Below are 21,327 nucleotides of genomic sequence, written 5' to 3' on the forward strand. Positions count from 1 at the left end.
AGATGGGGACAACAAACTCCACGTTCCAGGATCAAGATCAAGTTTCTCAGAACAGAACAACTGAGATGTTTTACACCGAACGTGAAGCATGGGGCTCCCACTTATGTATACAATGCATGTGAGACAGGCATGCCCATGTGTGTTTGCATATAGAACATTGTTGAGTATGCAAGGATAGTGTTAAGATTTTCATAAAGCAAAAATATTCTCTCGCAGCTGATTTCATTTTTCAAAAGTTCATTGTAAGTATTGTGACTAATGAACGTAACTGAAGAATTCAGGCAACCATGAACCAACAAATGTACACACTAAATAACTTACTTATACATGCATCACATAGGACAACAACATATTAATTACTTACCTGAGTTTGGTATTTTCCCACCGCCGTGCCCTGATTTAATCCTGCCATTGACTGTAGACGTGATACGTCTCTCTAGAGTATCGTCCTCGCTGGAGCTGAGGTTGCCATTACCAATCTCCTCCGGGATGTAGTCATCGCCAGTTATTTCCCTTAGCACCTGCAACATGGCTGCATATCCCTGCGAGAACTGACGTAGAGTGACGGAGAGGTAGACGTCGTCGTCCACGATGCCGCTCATCTTCCGCAGCTCCGTGTCGTGAAACAGCATATACTTGTCGTATTCGATCCTTTTTTGCAGCACCGTGATCAAATGTTTCAAATATTGGCTGGTTATGGACGGTTCAACAACGTTCAGCAGTGTCTTGTTCTTGATGAGGCGGTTCTGGACGTCAGATCGGGTCACCTGCATTAGTCGCTGGTGACTGGCGTTTGTAGGCGCTTTGCCGGATGTCACAGAACTACTGGTCGGATGTTTAGCAGACAGGCTCAGGTCGTCCATCTTCTGTATGGCACACTTATACTGTATCACAACTCTCTCGAACTCCACCTTAAGTGCATCGTGGAGACTCATGAGTCTGCCACCAGAGCTGTCCACCATCCCATGGTGACCAAGACGTAGGAGGCACTGATCAATGCTCTTCTTCTTGAGAAACATCTGGCGGCGGAAGTCTGGCTGCACAGAGATAATGATCCGCAGCACTGTTCTGAAAGACGGTAGGAACATGTTAGAGTTCTTATCTCCCTTGTTGGCACTGTACTGTTTCGCGAAGATACACACCATCCGCTTGACCAACTGTTCCAAGTGCATCTCGGCCATCGGGAACTGATCTGCATACGTCTGATACACCTTGACATACAGCGCCTCGAGAATACACGCACTGTACGGCAGCGCCTCGTGGATAACGTCAATAGGTACCTCCTTGAGGATGGCCTTCACCATGAGGTTGTTGAGGCGGCGGATGAGGGAGGCACACTCCTCATACTTCCGGTTCTCGAACAGCGTGGCGATCTTCCTGAGGGCGAAGTCTGCGGTGATGTCGATTGTGTCCATGACGAGGGACTCGTCGGAAAAGGAGTCTGCCCAGCACACACTACGCCACACCTTCTGAACACGCTGCCTCGGACGCCGCTCCGGCCGTAGCCGCTCCATCTTCCCGCGGTCCTGAAACAACAAGCAAAAGGTTAATGTTCTCTGGATTAATGTTCTCCAGGCATACACGCCATATTCTTGGTGATCACGGAGAACGTTCAGGGCTGTATCGACTCATTGAAACCTCGTACAACAAAGACAACGGAAAAGATGTCACAGTTAGGGTAGCCATGTACAGTGACCACTGCAAGTACTACTATGGCTTAGATGTTGATACATGTATGTGAATACATCATTGTCATCGTGACACATCATTACCATGGCACCTGATCATGGATTTCACTTCCAACATGGTCCCTGCTGTAACGTCTATTCATAAACACAACACTACACAAATATGACATAAAAGCCTCAAATAAGTAACACCTTCTATTCTAAAAGTAATGATGATGATAATAAACAAAACTATGTCTGTCGAAAAAATGACAATAAATATGCTATTGAACAAATAATGTTAATGGTTACATACTGAAAAACAACAAGGGTCAAGAATGGAAAACGCAACACTATACATCCCCGAAAGTCAATCTTCTCTACCCGTCACTAACCTACCTCCACATCAGGAGTGCCTGAATCAGGCTTCATCACTCTCTAGCAACGTTCACACGGCCCAATTTACACATGCATGTATCTAGCCAGGTGTACACCAGGTCCAGCCCTATGCTTCTGTGGGCTGTGCACCTGTCCCACCATGTAGACAAGTGTTCACACGGTCCGCCGTGACGGGGGTAGGGGGCTACACAAGAGGCTCGCTGTTTTGTGTCAAACCCATTCAGAACGATAATCGCTATAGGCGGTCTTTGTAGACATAATACACCTATTATGTACGCAAGAGGCAACTCTACTTGACCTGAGATATGTATAAATATCACGTACAAATATAGCGTCTCCGCAGAAGTAACTTTAAAGGTGTTATTTAGTTCCATAACCTAAACATGTATCGTCTTTTCTTCGTATATGCTTAACGCAAGACATATACGCGCGTCAACATGGCAATGATAGCATCCATTTTCGGAATTGAGTGCTGTGTTATAATGATGCAGTATCATAGCCACATCGTTGCGGACTGTATGTGATAACCCCCCGTACAAGGTTAACTCGTGGAGTAGTGGTTGACGTAACAATCCATGTAATGAAACAATACAAAATATTTTCGTAACAGCCAAAATCATAAAACTCTTTGAAATCATTGAAAGTGCAAGTGTGCCCCACCGAATACATCTCCGCCCCAGCTCCACACCAGTAGCGAGCAGCTAGTGATCACTTGATACCAGGAGAGACCGCCAGTCTTACCTTGTCCCCACGCGGGGAGAAGAATATTGTTGTGGAGTGAAACATGTCACAGTGGGTGTCGTGCACAGCGTTCACAAAGGCAGAGGTCAAAACCGTCACATTTCTAGAGTTTTCACTTGTCATTATCCGTTTATCTTCAAACACCGACACAAGTAAGCTCGGCTCGATCTCAGTTAATAACCAGTAATTTGTAAAACACAATAGGGCATATATATAACACTTGCCCGTTTAATATGCAGTACGTTCATTATATCGTTTACATATAAAATGACATACCTCTTTTGAAAACATACAGCTAACAGTATTCAGACTGTTAGCAATTTCACTCGTAAAAATAAAATGATCTATGAGATTGAAACTTCGCACCTATTTTGTGTACAGTGATTGCCAGTCATGCGAATATGGAAAGCACCTCTGAATTGTCCACGCCAGATGTATATTATTACTTTTTATACTCATAAATGAAATCTAATAACCACAAGTGTTGTTAAGCGCTCCGCTTGATGTACTCACAAAAATGCTTTAGGACTCCGAACGACCGTTATTACATTTGCACGAGTTGAGCGTCGTTGACAGCTATTCACAACACTACACAGATATTCACTAACACATTACACAGCTATTCACAAACAACACTACACAGTTATTCACAAACAACATTACACATCTATTCACAAACACAGCGCTACACAGCTATTGACATATACAACATAACGCAACTATTCACAAACACAACTATACACAAACAACATTACACAGCTATTCACAACACTACACAGCTTTTCATAAACACATTGCACAGCTATCCTCAAACACGACATTACACAGCTATTCACGAATTCAACAATACACAGCTTTCAAAAAACACATTACAAAAACTTTCACAAACACAACACTACACAGCTATTTACAACATTACACATCTATTCACAAAAACAACACTACACAGATATTCACAAACACATTACACAGCTATTCACAAAAACATTACACAACTTTTTACGAACACAACACTACACAGCTATTCACAAACACATTACACAGCTTTTCATAAACACATTACACAACTATTCACCAACACAACACTACACAGCTATTCACAAACACAATACTACACAGCTGTCGAAAGACTGGTCCATACATCATTGATACCCGCGTGAGTGCCGCTTCTGGTTGCGTCTCACAGCTAGTGTTGGTAATCAATATATGTGTAAAGATCGAAGAGAATAAGTCTTGAGAAATGAGAGATGTGTTCTATTGTCATAGTCTTTTAAACCCCAGGACACACAGAGCGGAGTTTCGACTTTTCCTTAAGATAATACAAAGCAAGGCACACAGTCTGTGATAAGCAGACTATGAAACAGGTACCAACAAACCCAACAGGTTAATGATCGACCCCGTTCAGGCTACCCAGGTCAACGGCAAGAGGAAGAGTCGATTTTCGAAACCAGGCTCTACGAAATTGAGCTCAAACCTCGAACTAGATTGCTGCAAACTTTCATCAGGTTACTGATAAATGAGATAGACGAGATCTGACGATTAGAAACTGTCCACATGCTGCTCACCTCCATGCTCGACGGCCACGTGTTGTGCCGCCCGTTAAACATCGTCATATTGGCAACGGACGTCAGTGGTGTACATACACAACGTCGCTGGTCACGATTCATTTTGCACCACCTTGATAGACGAGGTTGTGTCTGGCGACGTCGAAATGAACGTTAAGCCAATGTGAACCTGAGACCACGTTATGACAGATTTGGCGGGGGATCGGTTTGGATGGCATCACTATGACTGACCAAACCTCACTCAGTATTGTGCAAGGAAGAGTCACTGGACGGTACTATCAGGACAACATACTGACACCCTTTGTTGTCCCGTTTGCAAGGCGTGTGGGTCGACGTTTTTGTTGCTCACCGCGCACGAATCGTCAAAGCTCATCTCTAGCAACATAGAATGTCATGGCCAGCAATGAGCCCAGACCTTTCACCGATTGAATGCGCCATTTAGATGATAGGGAGACGTGTGCGTCAACATCATAGGCTACCGACCGAGTGGGCCAGACTCCCATAAGAAAACGTCAACTTTGAAACACCCCATCTTACCCCTATCGTCCTTCAAGATCGTTTGCGGTCATAACATCTACTGTCATTCTTCACTACCAGTTGTAACGAGTTCCCAATTCGTTCATTATTATCATACAACTAGAACTGGAAACTAAAATCTCTTACGATTTTGGAAAGTTAATGTTCGCTCCAGATCTTTCCGAAAAAGTCAATTGTTGAAGACAATCACAAATTGAAACACTGACGTTACGGCCACCTCGCTCGATTCACATTACACCGTTTATAACCCTGTAGACATTTGATAGGTATTCGATTTATTTCAAAATCAGTCCTTTCTGCTCCATGGACTAGTGTCAATCACTAGTGTCAATCTTTGACTTCACACGTATTTGCTGAATCAGTGGTTAATGCTCCACAAGTCGGCGTAGGAACGTTGAAAAACTGGCGTTGTTAACATAATCCACATGATGTAAGTATGATTATGTAAAAAGGGCAATGAGGACATGGCAGGCCCAACGCCTTGACTTCCAACAGGGTCGGGACATCAGGTGTAATACCACCTTAAGCCGATCTGTTGCAATGTCCGTAAAGAACAGGATACATATGTCTGTTTGAACACGTTTCACGCCTGTGTGATTAACGTCATACAAAGTTCGGTACATCTTTCAATGAATACCTTTGCAGTAATACATAACAGAAGAAAAAAGGTTTAAATATCACAGAGTGACCAATTCAACAAGTTGTTTCTTTTCTAAACAAACGCAGGACATTGCCCTCAGTACGTCGTGGTGCTTATCAACGTTTACCATTAGGATTCCCCACCGTGGTCAGTGGTGTTCATGTGTCCACTGTGTTCTACTGTGTGGGTAGGATGTTTATCGTTGCAATCACCATCGTAATGCGTTCATTGTCTTCACCGTAATGGGTCACCATTACACCATTGTGTTCCCCCACGGGTTATTATTGGTCATCATTACACCATTGTGTTCCCCCACTGTGTAGTATGGGTCATCATTACGCCATTGTGTTCCCCCACTGTGTAGTATGGGTCATCATTACGCCATTGTGTTCCCCCACTGTGTAGTATGGGTCATCATTACACCATTGTGTTCCCCCACTGTGTAGTATGGGTCATCATTACGCCATTGTGTTCCCCTACTGTGTAGTATGGGTCATCATTACGCCATTGTGTTCCCCCACTGTGTAGTATGGGTCATCATTACACCATTGTGTTCCCCTACTATGTAGTATGGGTCATCATTACACCATTGTGTTCCCCTACTGTGTAGTATGGGTCATCATTACGCCATTGTGTTCCCCCACTGTGTAGTATGGGTCATCATTACGCCATTGTGTTCCCCTACTGTGTAGTATGGGTCATCATTACACCATTGTGTTCCCCTACTGCATGGGAACTATTGGTCATCATTACGCCATTGTGTTCCCCCACTGTGTAGTATGGGTCATCATTACGCCATTGTGTTCCCCCACTGTGTAGTATGGGTCATCATTACGCCATTGTGTTCCCCCACTGTGTAGTATGGGTCATCATTACACCATTGTGTTCCCCCACTGTGTAGTATGGGTCATCATTACGCCATTGTGTTCCCCTACTGTGTAGTATGGGTCATCATTACGCCATTGTGTTCCCCCACTGTGTAGTATGGGTCATCATTACACCATTGTGTTCCCCTACTATGTAGTATGGGTCATCATTACACCATTGTGTTCCCCTACTGTGTAGTATGGGTCATCATTACGCCATTGTGTTCCCCCACTGTGTAGTATGGGTCATCATTACGCCATTGTGTTCCCCTACTGTGTAGTATGGGTCATCATTACACCATTGTGTTCCCCTACTGCATGGGAACTATTGGTCATCATTACACCATTGTGTTCCCCTACTGCATGGGAACTATTGGTCATCATTACGCCATTGTGTTCCCCTACTGCATGGGAACTATTGGTCATCATTACGCCATTGTGTTCCCCAACTGCATGGGAACTATTGGTCAGCATTACACCATGATGTTCCCCAACTGCATGGGTACTATTGGTCATCATTACACCATTGTGTTCCCCTACTGCATGGGAACTATTGGTCATCATTACGCCATTGTGTTCCCCCACTGTGTAGTATGGGTCATCATTACGCCATTGTGTTCCCCCACTGTGTAGTATGGGTCATCATTACGCCATTGTGTTCCCCCACTGTGTAGTATGGGTCACCATTACACCATTGTGTTCCCCCACTGTGTAGTATGGGTCATCATTACGCCATTGTGTTCCCCTACTGTGTAGTATGGGTCATCATTACGCCATTGTGTTCCCCCACTGTGTAGTATGGGTCATCATTACGCCATTGTGTTCCCCCACTGTGTAGTATGGGTCATCATTACGCCATTGTGTTCCCCTACTGTGTAGTATGGGTCATCATTACGCCATTGTGTTCCCCCACTGTGTAGTATGGGTCACCATTACACCATTGTGTTCCCCCACTGTGTAGTATGGGTCATCATTACGCCATTGTGTTCCCCCACTGTGTAGTATGGGTCATCATTACGCCATTGTGTTCCCCTACTGTGTAGTATGGGTCAGCATTACACCATGATGTTCCCCAACTGCATGGGTACTATTGGTCATCATTACGCCATTGTGTTCCCCTACTGCATGGGAACTATTGGTCATCATTACACCATTGTGTTCCCCCACTGTGTAGTATGGGTCATCATTACGCCATTGTGTTCCCCTACTGCATGGGAACTATTGGTCATCATTACACCATTGTGTTCCCCCACTGTGTAGTATGGGTCATCATTACACCATTATGTTCCCCAACTGCATGGGTACTATTGGTCATCATTACACCATTGTGTTCCCCCACTGCATGGGTACTATTGGTCATCATTACACCATTGTGTTCCCCTAATGCATGGGTACTATTGGTCATCATTACACCATTGTGTTCCCCCACTGCATGGGTACTATTGGTCATCATTACACCATTGTGTTCCCCCACTGCATGGGTACTATTGGTCATCATTACACCATTGTGTTCCCCTACTGCATGGGTACTATTGGTCATCATAACACCATTGTGTTCCCCCACTGCATGGGTACTATTGGTCATCATTACACCATTGTGTTCCCCCACTGAATGCGGGTACTATGGGTCATCATTACGCCATTGTGTTCCCCCACTGCATGGGTACGATTGGTCATCATAACACCATTGTGTTCCCCCACTGCATGGGTACTATTGGTCATCATTACACCATTATGTTCCCCCACTGCATGGGTACTATTGGTCATCATTACACCATTGTGTTCCCCCACTGCATGGGTACTATTGGTCATAATTTCCACCATTGTGTTCCCCTACTGCATGGGTACTATTGGTCATCATAACACCATTGTGTTCCCCCACTGCATGGGTACTATTGGTCATCATTACACCATTGTGTTCCCCCACTGCATGGGTACTATTGGTCATAATTTCCACCATTGTGTTCCCCTACTGCATGGGTACTATTGGTCATCACAACACCATTGTGTTCCCCCACTGCATGGGTACTATTGGTCATCATTACACCATTGTGTTCCCCCACTGTGTACTATGGGTCATCATTGCACCATTGTGTTCCCCACTGGGTACTGGTGGTGACCATTGCGTTCCCCACTGGGTACTGGTGGTCATCATTACACCATTGTGTTCCCCGTCGTGGGTAATGGTGTTTTATCCCAGTGGTGTTACATTCCGTGGGAACTGGTGTTCATAGATGTCCCCAACAGTGTTCCCTCCGTTGTTACTGGTGACCATCGTTCTCAAACTAGTGTGTACATCACATTTCATGGTGAAAGGCTGGAATAGCACCTACCTACTCTGAAAATCGATTTAGTTGAAACAAGCGTTCTTACCATGTCTGTTGTTAGGTTAAGGCCAGTTGAGTCAGTCCGGGTTAAGCCAGGCGGAGTGGTAAGTGAACATCATCTCACAAAATACTTGTATATATAAAGTCAGCGGTCGTCACCTCCTGTCATGTGTGTAGTTCCGGGTCAGCGAGTGTCGGAACAGGGAAACACTGGTGCCCAGCTGGTCAACAAGGTGTTCTTACACAGGGAATGTTACACCAATCTGCCGTCGACTGACTGGGGTGTAGATGGGTGTGGAGAGTGTTTTGCCATGACATACACATATCAATCATGTAAAGTCACATATAACGAGGAATGATTACATGACAATGGATCTGCTTCCAGCGCGTCTTGGTGACAGTCGGTATAGCTGTGTAGATTATTAGCTTTGCCTGAAGCCACGTCTCTGCCAGTTCTAAATATACAGGACTTGGTATGGAGGGAGTAGGTAATGCTTACCTGTATACATACATCAGGTGTAATGTTTGTATGGCGAGATATGTGGTCTAAAGTGTAATTAAGATATGAATGGGACAATACAACAGTATCGCCTTGTGAGCTACGTATACATGTATTTTGACATGCATGTTGTCCAGTATGTCAACGTCCCGGCTGGAGGACCCCAATCTCGCATTGTACACACGTGTATCAGACATACTATTGTGACTTCCTGCGCATCTTCCCGAGGCAAGGGAGTTAACTGATCTTTAATGTCCAGTGGAAACTGACATTTCCGAGTCACCATACTCACGGCTAACTTTCGCCATCATCATCCACTAGAACAGTCTGATACAGGTTATGTCGCTGAGAGGCACAAATGTCACTGGTACAGAGGGCCCACTCTATCATTGTCACATATACCGAGTGTGTGGCTCGTAGCCTTCAGGGTAGGCATTCACATGTGCTGTCTGATCAAATAAACGTGGTGCTGTATGAAGTCGAGCATGGTAATAATGATTTGTCTTATAAATGACCAACTTCAACCACAAAACACGTTACCCAATCAACTACAGCCATACTGTTTTAGCCAACCTACCCTACGCCCAGACCCAATATCCCGTCCAGTCCCAAACTGTGTTGTTCCGAAATCTAATTAAATGGATATCGAGCGATTACGACGTGTAAAATGGATAAACGTTTGCCCCCCTAAGCCAGGGCTGATGGATGGCCATGTTATCCGCAACTGATTTGTCTGTTTCAGAATCGATTATGTACAGATCTCTCTCATCACACTTTATAAGACCGTTACGAGATAAAGAACGAAGTGTTTTGTTTATTTCACGATGAAACATTGTTCTATCAAGACGTCATTTCTGGAGATTCGAGCATGAGTTCGCAACTTGATGACGTCTCATATTAGACGTCGTTATGTTTGAAAGAGGAGTGTCTGGTGAGTTGTTCCCCATAGATGTAGCTGGGCAACGCAGGTAAGGGCGATGGCCGAACGATCGCATTCAAAAGCGGGAGAGATATGACAATCGGTATTGGGAGAAAAGGTACAGGTAATCGACGCGAGGATCGCTTCGTTCTTCATGGTTCTTTGCGACTTATCGCGTAGCTGTCTTATATAATACAATATTACATTACAGGGAGAATAAACAGCTCGGGCTGCGTCTCCCTGCTGTGTTTTATTGCAAGATAAACGACTGCCACGTGTTGTTTATTTCTTAAGTAAAATGAGTGACTGCAGCGTTCGGCAACTCCTGTCACTCACATCAGCACTGACCTAACACAAACTAAATGTCATTTACTAGTGTGTTTGTTTTCGTTGTTGTTGTTGAGCCTTCACAGCTGTATGACGGCGGTCTGTAAATAATCGAGTCTGGACCAGACAGTCCAGTGATTGACATCATTATGCCAGTATCAGTTACCAGTATGCATAAATATACTGAACCGCAAAAGAAACGTCACCCCAAGTAACATTGCATGAAAAATAATTTTTGTCAAATTTTGTCAAATTTAACATTACCTTGTCCGGAAAAATGAAATTTGATGATAAAAAACAAACGGCAACGGCCATGGTAACCCAATGCACTTGAGTTCCGTGCAGATTGAAATGCACATGCGTTCCCCCATTTCTTTCCCTATACAAATCCACCCAGATCGGATAACATTCATTCGTGATTGATTTGCTACCACATGCCATGATTGACAAGACATCAGCGACACCAAGCCCTTGGACGATTGCAAAATGGACAAACCGCCCGGCAAGTAGCCAATGCATTTTAAGTCCACGTAAGGACCATATGCAGGCTCCAGCAACGGTAACAGACCACCACCACTACAGATGACCGACCACGTAGTGGAAGACCAAGGGTCACCACCCGACGAGAGGATCGTCAGATTGTGCGACAGCATCTTCAAGATCGCTTTGTTTCTGCTGCGGAAACTGCTCGACAGACCATGGGGACACACCAGCGACTCATTAGTGCAGACACCATGCATCGAGGATTGACGAGCAGAAACCTCCACTGTCACACCGAGGACCCATTCTGACACCACGTCATCGCCGGGACCGTCTTCAGTGGGCAACACAGCACCAGCATTGGCGCCACCAGCAGTGGAGAAGAGTCCTCTTCTCTGACGAGAGCCATTACTGTATCTCAACAGCAGATGGCAGAGAGAGAGACAGCGTCTGGCGACGCCGTGGGGAACGTTATTCGGATGCATGCCCTCAGTCCCGATTTAAATCCCATTAAACACCTGTGGGACCAGATTCAAAGACGGGTGAATGACGTCCGACGAAGGCCGACAACTGCAGATGAACTGCGTCAGACGTTCCTCAGAGTGTGGGCTCAAGTGCCTATGGCCTTCATCAACCGCCTCATCCATTCCATGTATCGACGTTGCACGGCAGTCATCAATGCACATGGCGGACATACGAGATACTGACTTATGATGCCATTTTCTCAGAGACTAGTGTTGTGTTTCACTTTAAGAACATTTGACACTTTAATTTCAACCTTGATGATCAGTTTTGCCAAGTTTCATCTTTTAAATATGTCTCAAAGTAGTTTACAGTGTTTAGACATATAAGGTTTCTCAAATATCTACCCTTGGTGACGTTTCTTTTGCGGTTCAGTATATGTTATGATGTGCAGATAGACCAACGCATCAGGATCACAAACAACCAGTATATCGATCCAGATCCAGTAGGGAGAGACCCCCCCAAAAAAAAAAAATAGCGTAGATAGGGAATATTTCGGCTACAAACAAGAGTACCGTTTACTTGAAGCAGTGTGCTCCAATATTGCGCCTCTGTGTAATTACGTCATCTCAATGGGGGCCCTTCCAATACTGGGACAGTTCATACTCAGTTACGATGGTTCAGTCACGGTGTGTGTGTGTGGGGGGGGAGGGGGGGGATATACATTCATTATTGAATATATTGAAACCAGTTGTTCAAGTGTACAAAGGCGTAAGTACAGGCGTATGTGCATGAAATACAGACGTTGCACCTCTCCGACAGAAAACAAATTCCAATAAATTAAGTCGCCACTGCAATAATTCTATTTATGGCTGCAGCAGTTATGACAGTTCAACGTACTACTCTTATCAGAAACATTTGCTCTGTCAATGACCGCCTCCGTGGTCTAGTGGTAGAGCGTCCGCCCGGAGAGCCATACCAAAACACGTTAAAAGATTTTACTTGTTGTTGTCCTGCCTGGCGCTAAAACAAGGACTGGTCGGCTAGGAGTCAGTACACACTGTCTGAGTGGTGTATTTATGTTAAACTGCGGCATGGTATCTCAATGGGCTAGCACTATAAAATCGGCATTAAACCGGACCAGTACAAGCAGACACACACACACACACACACACACACACACACACACACACACGTCCCTATATAATTGCAACAATCGACGTTAAACTCCATTTAACCTCACCTCACCTCGTCAAACAATATTTCTATATTTAAACTGTGCCATTAAGGAAACATTTATATTTTTACCCGCGTTGTCATCGGATTAGTTTCAGTCCGTGTATATGGAGACGCAGAAGGAAAACACTAACATCTAATCCAGTGTACAACATAATGATGGCGGGCAAAGATGAACGTGGCTTAACCACAGTGCCCGAGGGGATCATCTCATAACTACTACAGTTGATTGTACACGCCTGGTGATCATCGGACGAGGCAAAGGTCCTCTTGAACATCACACCTCGCCCCTGAATAGCTCTTACCACAAGTGTGTCAATGTCGAACGGAAGCGAACCAGAAATAGAGGGGACTTCTCCAGGTCAAAGACGGAGTGTAGGAGTATGCATGGACCTAAGTGTCTATGGGTTATGTTATTCAAAAGGATATGTGTGAGATCATCCTCGGAACTCGGGTGTACAAGCTCTACTGAACTCCCTTTCAGGGGAAGCAATCCCCGCGGACATGGTGAATGGTGTGCCCTGTGGGGCTCTTAGCCAAGAGGATTTATCATTATACATTTCCACTATCACAACATGAGGATATTATAACGTCTGACAAGACAGGTACTGGTGCTCCATGAAAACAGTTCCCTTTAGCCAATTAATACCACCTGCTGACGACTATTCCTCTATATTCTAGTGCATAGCGAGAAAGGAATGTATTATACTATATTTGAAAAGGGAATATATACCATTGTGTGATAAACAGAATTCATCAACGTTTTGTAAAATGTCTTGATCTAACAAACTACCCGTTGGTTCTTCTAGGAGTTGCAGATAATGGCGATATACCTCATCGCACTCCTCTCGGTGAATATCTGCACGCAAGGGCACGCACGGCCCTAAACAGGAGTTTGTTTTGTATATATTTCAACATTGCCAGGAGTTGCTGGTCAGCGCTACGGGGGACATGTTGGTACTGTTGCTGCTGCACCCAACGCCAGTGACAGCAGCAGATGATGATGATTTTTTCATTTTACTTACCATCTCCAAACCTTCTGAGAAGCCCCCTCACAAAGAAATACATCGCCACTCTATAAATAAGGCACGTGACTTTGCTTTGTTTGACAACGGTTTAATAAATGATAAGCCTAGCTGTTAGACTTGTAAAGTGTTCGTTCTTCGTCTGAAGCTGGGACGGTGTCTGTTTCCCCACAAGCTTCACAATGCTGGACCTACTGAGGACGGACATTAACTCCACCTTACCCCGATGTTACGTCTATCTGGTTAGGCTCCGGACAGTGCCCGACACGTGCTCACTCAGCACCGCCTACATACATAAGGTAGGACTGTGTAAAACGTGTCGTTTCAGATCAATGTGTAGGGAGCATGTAAATATAAGAATGAAACAAACACCTGACAACAACTTACTACAAATATTTAAACGGAAATCTATAATGACACACGTTTTATCAAACACAGAGTGGTTTCGGCTAATTGACGAATCTTGATTGAACTCAATCTCAATACATTGGGTCCTCGAAAAGGGCTTTCAAACATCCTCTACATCCTCTATCAATTGTCATTCGTAATTGTAAATTGTATAGTAAGGATAATGTTGACATCGGACTTGAGTTGCCGAGATATCAACCATCCATCCTCTCTGCCGCAGAATGAATCCGGACAACTTCCGAGACATGACGGTTTAGGTTTGATGTCGCTTTCACCCAGGAAGCATGTGCAGACTGATCTAGCTCGCTTCGTCCAGACTGGAGTGTGAGATGACTCATTAAACGCCAGGGCATCTCACATAGCATCAGGAATATTTATATAATCCAAAATTTCATGAAGTTTACTTTTTATGGGAATCGGAACTACAAGTATGTTTTTCATGATATCGAAAGCATCATTTAAGTTATTGCCTAATATCGGAACAGCATCAAAATGTATATCAAATGGATTTGTATACATATGTGTATAGCGTTATACATTCGATACGGAAAATAGCTCGCTATAAATGCCGAGAATCGATTTTCCTCGATGACGCAAAAAGACGGCAGAACGACACACACACACACACACACACACACACACACACACACACACACAGCACAGCACAGCACAGCACAATGAGAAGGGGGCATAACTCCGCAATGCTTAGGACTAGTCCATAGTAACTGAGATACATTTATGAGAATTTGCTGTGGATAATGACAATATGTCTTTGTTGACGAGGAACCAACTTATTCCAACACAATATTAAAACCGTATAAGTTTGGTATGTTCACAAATCATAAGAAAGTATGAAATCGTACTACACCAAAAAAGGAAGTAATAGCGAAATGGATGTCCCTATCTATCATGTAAATTAGCCATTAGATTCCCACATTCACCTGATTGTGTAAGTGTTATTTGGATAATTTTGCACCATTGTACTAGTCTCCCTGGCGTGGATGATTCATGTCATCGAATCCCAATTGTGTAGATCGATGCTTCTGATGTCAATCACTGGATTGTATGGTCAAGACTCCAGTATTTACAAACCACCGTCATCTAGAAGGAATATTGCCGACTGCAGCGTTAAACAAGAAATAAACACATATAACTTGTACACGCAGTGAGTCACAAAAGCTTATCAAACATGATCTATTCAGGAACAAATACAATTAAGTAAAACAAACACAAACTACTGTGTCGCAAACATGAGACGTCTCTCATGTCCAGTAGGCTTGTCTTCAGTTAAAACTCGACAGTACTTCAGATATACTTCAGGTTCTGCCAGCTGGCACACTTCCACCAGTAAATCATTAAGTTAATGTTGAACATAATAAAAGATCGGGATTATCCTCTAGCTTCGTTTGATTTGAAAATAGCACTGTTACCGTGAACAACTACTTTGGCAGCCAAGTTCTGCCATGTCGACGTTCTGAGTATGTATTAGTGCTGGAGACTTGCTTCAGACCAACTGGTACATAAGCACAACTTCAAAATATCTCATATCCTGGTATTTAATAAAGTTTGTTGAGACAAAGATTACTTCAGAAGTTTTTGTAAGTATTTAACAACCTGTCCCCCCTTCAATTGGACTTCCAAGAAATAACTTTGTTGAGTTCAAAAAGTGCAATATACGCAACAGCTGACCATTAAATTCTTAATGAATACGAACCTACATCAGAAAGACTATTGGTGTCGTGATTATCCAAAGGTACCCGTGATTACTTATGTGATAGTGTTACAACTGGATTCTCCGAGGACATATCCGATATTTACATTTCAAAACACACACACAATACCGCCTTAAATAAAGTTAGTAAGAGATATTTGCGATGTACAAAATTTTCGGTGGACATTTTCAGTAATTTTGCTTTGACTATTAAAATGACTGCGGGTATCACAGGACGGAGAATATTCCGCAGAATTCAAATATGTGCGTGATGTACTTTCAGGTTTTTTTAACTTCAAAGTGAGGGTTGAAGAGCAAGGACATATGCTCCCATTGTTCGCCGCTCTGGTTCACCGATTGAACATCATTTCAGTTTTATCAAGGCTGTCTCAGCTTGATGTGGGAGGGAAGCCTGAAGTACTCAAGTACTGTCGGAAGTGCAAGAAAATGCTTTTCTGGCTTCATTCAATAAATACGAATCATAGGACTATGAAAATAGCACATATCAAAATAACGCAAATCTACCTAATCTAGCATATCCCAACTGACACTGTGATTAGCCTTAAAAGGCACCTTTACAAGAAAGGGGGCACGGGTGGCCCAGCCGTCTAAGGCGCCGCGATTCGCTGTGCAGAGTTGCATCCCTTGGGCACGCTTGAAACCTATGGTTGTGGGTTCGAATCCCGGTTCGCCCCGATCATGTGTCTAGGTATGTCAGCACCATACCAGTGCTCGTGGGTTTCACCGAAGTGGTAAACGTCTAGGACCTGCATCACTTCGGGCTTTCCTCCCACATTAAGCTGACACGCCGTGGTATAACTGGAATACTGTTAAAAGCGGCGTTAAACCCAACTCACTCACTTTACAAGTAAAATGATAATCAACTTAGAAAATATTCGTGTGTTGTCATGCATGTATGAAATGGCCCATAACCCGAGGTGATGACGTCACACCGGCTCGTGCATTTCTCCCAGGTGCAAATGTCACCTGAGCTGTGAGTCGTCTCAAAATATTGCTGTTATTGTACTTTATTGTGAAAAGATACTTTAAAAAAAACTTGTTAAAAACTATGAAACGGATGAGTATTGGAAGGTTGTTGGTTGTTTTTTTTTATCAAGAAGTATTTGTTGTTCCACAGATGATTCCTCTAGCCAGCATCTGACTCAGCTGATGAATCTGTAATATTATCCAAGGGTATGATAACTAGTGCAACAAGGTTGATATCTACGCCATCACGTTTGCGGAACTCAAGTTCTATTTCAAAACGTGATCTACAGCCTTTTGTCATACCTAGCGTGATTCTAGCAAAGGCTGCGTTGATCAACCCTTTGACAAGTGTGAGTTTGAATGTTGCGTTATGTCTTATGTTGTGCCGCCAGGACATCTGTCTTGTACTTTGCTGGTTTCTCATTCAGGCGAATTTTCTCCATCAGTTGAACTTTCGTTTATAATGTTATGAAGTCGACATAGATGTCAGATATTCCTGCATGGTCGCCTTCAGACTGCATGGCGCGACACTAGCTGGTTCCCGGACGTTGGGATAACTTGCGCTATTCATGACAATGACACTGTGGTTGTTTAGACTGGGCAGTAGCTGATGTTCCAACCAGTCTATTAACACATCACCATTCCTTTCCTTAGAATAAACAGGTTTCTTTTTCGCCTAGAAACCTAGCCCTCAATTAGCCCCACATCACGGGGTCCGGCGTACAATACAACGACAGGATTACCTTTACCTAATGGTACTGTGGGTGTTTTCGTCCTTCTAACGGTAGGCACATGTAGTCAGTGGAATAATTCTTATGGTATGGATGACCTGACTGCGATAGTCATGAATGTTGCGGAGATAAAGTGACCTAAAAAACAGGATGGAAGATTTTACCCTGAAAACTGCTCGGTTATCGTCATGTGCAGTGTATCGAAATCCCATCTCATGGAGAGTAAAAATTAATATAGTTCTGGAAACATAAGGTGTGTCTTTAATTTCCTCCCGAACTGTACTACAAGTCTACCTTTGCTCCTATCTGAGCGTGTACAGTGTAAGCCTAATCGCTCCAGTCAACAACAAACGTTCCTGTGACATCAATATTTTAGTGAATTTTTCAAACAAGTAAAGTTTGGTTTTCAATATTGTAGTACATGTATGGAACCAAGTCACAAAAACGCAACTGCTACAGAAAAGCATGCATTCCGTGCAAAAGTTGACTTTTATGCAAGCCCCATGCATTTCACTACCCAAGAATCGGTATAAAAACATGTGCGTTAACGGGATTCCATATGCATTGTTAAGCATCGTGCTGACAACAACCACTCAGAAAAACAACAAAATTACGCAACTATTCAACATTACGAAATGCCACGCCTGTCCGAAAATGAGCGTCTGCGAGCCATTGGTATGCTTGAAGCAGGGTCGAGTCAACGTGATGTTGAAAGACAATTTAACGTCCACAGAATCACCATTTGGTGTTTATGGCAACGTTGGCAACAGACGAATGCAGTCAGAGGCCATCCTCGGAGTGGCAGGATACGCGTAACCAATAATCGACAAGATAACTGGATTCGATCAACACACCTACGAAATCGATTCCAGCCAGCAACAGTGAATACAAGGAGCATCCCTGGCTTCGACGAATACCTTCACAAACCGTACGTCGTCGCCTCAGATGTCAGGGATTGTCGCCAGAAGACCCGCCAGACGTCCCATTTTGACAGGAAACCACCTTCAAGGACGTCTACAGTGGTGTAGACAGCGTCTACGCTGGACGGCCATGCAGTGGGGACAAGTTCTATTCACTGACGAGTCTCGTTTTCACCTTAGCCACAGCAATGGACGGATTCGAGTGTACCGACGTCGAGGTGAACGTTACGTCAATCATTGTGTCATGGAAGAAGATCGGTTTGGGGGCGGCAGCGTTATGGTATGGGATGTGATTACAGCAAGACAGAGGACCCGTTTGATCCGGGAAATCTCAATGGACAGCGCTACCGCGACGAGATCATCGGCCCTGTTCTACCGTTTTGCGTCGTCATGGCCTAGGCATTACCTTTTAACATGGCAACGCCCGGCCTCCTATTGCTCGTTCAGGATTCTCTTCAACAAAACAACGCGAATGTCATCCCCTGGCCGGCTCGCTCCCCTGACCTCTCACCAATCGAGCACATGTCGGATGAGATGGATCGGTAACCTCGACGTCAACCACGTGTTCCACAGACACTCCAGGAACTTCAAAACATGCTCCAGCAGATATGGACAGATATCCCACAGGACTTTGTGCGACGCCTGGTCCATTCCATGAGACGAAGATGTGTTGCTTGCATTGCAACCAGAGGTGGACACACACGCTATTGATTTGTAAACTTGTTCATGGTTTTTTTCTGAAGTCACGCATTTTCTGAAGTCAGTATGGCAAATTAACCATTTGAACGCTTACAGGAGTCTTTTATCTGTTGCAAACCGAAATTGTTACAGATTTGGTAAAAAACATAACTTTGCATTGAATCTTATTCAATGTCACAGGAACTTTTGTTGTTCAGTATATCTGAAATGATAATTTCCCCTTTTTAAGGGAATCAGCTGGGGTACAGACGGGTCAGCTGGGGTACAGACAGGCAGGTCAGCTGGGGTACAGACAGGCGGTTCAGCTGGGGTACAGACAGGCAGGTCAGCTGGGGTACAGGCAGGCAGGTACGCTGGGGTACAGACAGGTGGGTCAGCTTGGGTACAGACAGGCAGGTCAGCTGGGGTACAGACAGGCGGGTCAGGTGGGGTACAGACAGGCGGGTCAGCTGGGGTACAGACAGGCAGGTCAGCTGGGGTACAGACAGGCGGGTCAGCTGGGGTACAGACAGGCGGGTCAGCTGGGGTACAGACAGGCAGGTCAGCTGGGGTACAGACAGGCGGGTCAGCTGGGGTACAGACAGGCAGGTACACTGGGGTACAGACAGGTGGGTCAGCTGGGGTACAGACAGGCAGGTCAGCTGGGGTACAGACAGGCGGGTCAGCTGGGGTACAGACAGGCAGGTACACTGGGGTACAGACAGGTGGGTCAGCTGGGGTACAGACAGGCAGGTCAGCTGGGGTACAGACAGGCGGGTCAGCTGGGGTACAGACAGGCAGGTACGCTGGGGTACAGACAGGTGGGTCAGCTGGGGTACAGACAGGCAGGTCAGCTGGGGTACAGACAGGCGGGTCAGCTGGGGTACAGACAGGCGGGTCAGCTCTAGGTAGTGCACTCTCATTTGAGGCTAGCCGACCATTATATGACATTAATAGTTACACTATTATCAGTGCTAGGCAGTGCAACATATGCATATCACTATTCGTTAGGCTACCCTACCTCAGATCACGTATATTCCATAAGGTAGAATGGAACCTATTTCTCGAGTGACGGGTTGGTTTCACTTTAAGCGTGCCGCCAAACACGTGCTCATCAAGAGATTATCAGGGCGCTTCTCCTACCCCTTTGCCGATCTGTTTCTCGAGTATTTCTGCTGGGACGTCACTCATAATCTCACTCGCTCCACAGTATGTGTGCTCTAGATTCGAATCCGCCGTGAAACAACAAACAAACCTTTAATTGCTTAATTAGGCAAGATTATGTGTATCGCGTCATATTATAGCAAAATTAAGGGAGCTACGTTTTACGTTTTCCTCCCAACCAAAATTTATCCCTAAAGACATAACGTGAAAAGTGTCTGTTAGAAGTCCGGCACTGAAGCGTTAAGTGCTGCAGCATCACACACAGTGTCTGTACCCTCCCACGGAATACACCCTACAACACGTCCCACTAGTCTGGTCCGTCTGAACACGGCTCTGTTTATGAAACAGTAATGAGTGCATTGTGAAAACACGGGATCACGGGGTCCTTCGCTGACCCCCCGACAACATGGCGCTTGACATTAGTTTGCCCTCAGAGGTGGCATCTTTATGGCCTCATTACGTGTAAACCAGCTAGTGTCCGCTGAAAGCTACACCTGTGTCACCATGACATCCGTCCATATATACTGAACACTCCTATACACCTGTAGTAGTGTTTTAGAGGCCAACTTTTGACAGACAATACCGTGTTTAACCACCGTGTCTAGTGAAGGTACAGGACGGTCCTGAATCAAAACTATCTGAAACATCTCCTGCAAGATTTACTCTTAATTTTCTTCATTTTCTACAACAATGAAGAGATTCTCTGAGCTCATTTGTCCTGTGTGCACTGGAAGACAGCTTCATTAAGGTTTCATTCAGCGACTTAAGTGTTAGTCTCCTCGGGAACGTAAGTACAACCATATCAGAATGTCAAGCGTTCCGTTATCGTCTGCCGACAGTATATCTAGACATGTGAACATCCTGGTTAGAAGTGGTCTTCAGCAACCCATGCTTGTCGTAAGAACTAACGGGATCGGTGGTCAGGCTCGCTGACTTGGTTGATGCATGTCATCGTATCCCAATTGCGTGCATCGGTGCTCATATAATAATTACTGGATTGTATTATTTATAAAGCTGGCATATAATACAACAAACAAA

General features: G+C 44.6%; 2 protein-coding genes across 2 annotated transcripts in view; both read right to left on the reverse strand.

The window, feature by feature from the left end:
- Nucleotides 1-2,176, reverse strand: part of LOC124116143 — a 39,380-nt gene extending 37,204 nt beyond the window's left edge. Inside the window, exons 1-2 of the mRNA XM_046477367.2 lie at nt 2,067-2,176; nt 365-1,526 (exon numbers count right to left, since the gene is read on the reverse strand). Coding sequence (XP_046333323.1) covers nt 365-1,526; nt 2,067-2,099 — 1,195 coding nt within the window. The 5' untranslated portion in view covers nt 2,100-2,176. The remainder of the gene's footprint in view (nt 1-364; nt 1,527-2,066) is intronic.
- Nucleotides 2,177-19,379: 17,203 nt separating this feature from the next.
- On the reverse strand, nt 19,380-20,048 carry LOC124117670 (small proline-rich protein 3-like). Its single transcript, XM_048393733.1, has one exon. It carries the CDS (start codon nt 20,046-20,048, stop codon nt 19,380-19,382), a length of 669 nt encoding a protein of 222 aa, XP_048249690.1.
- Nucleotides 20,049-21,327: the final 1,279 nt, after the last annotated feature.

The sequence above is a fragment of the Haliotis rufescens genome, unplaced genomic scaffold, assembly GCF_023055435.1.
Source record: "Haliotis rufescens isolate VD_foot unplaced genomic scaffold, xgHalRufe1.0.p SCAF_12, whole genome shotgun sequence".
NCBI classification, from domain to species: domain Eukaryota; kingdom Metazoa; phylum Mollusca; class Gastropoda; order Lepetellida; family Haliotidae; genus Haliotis; species Haliotis rufescens.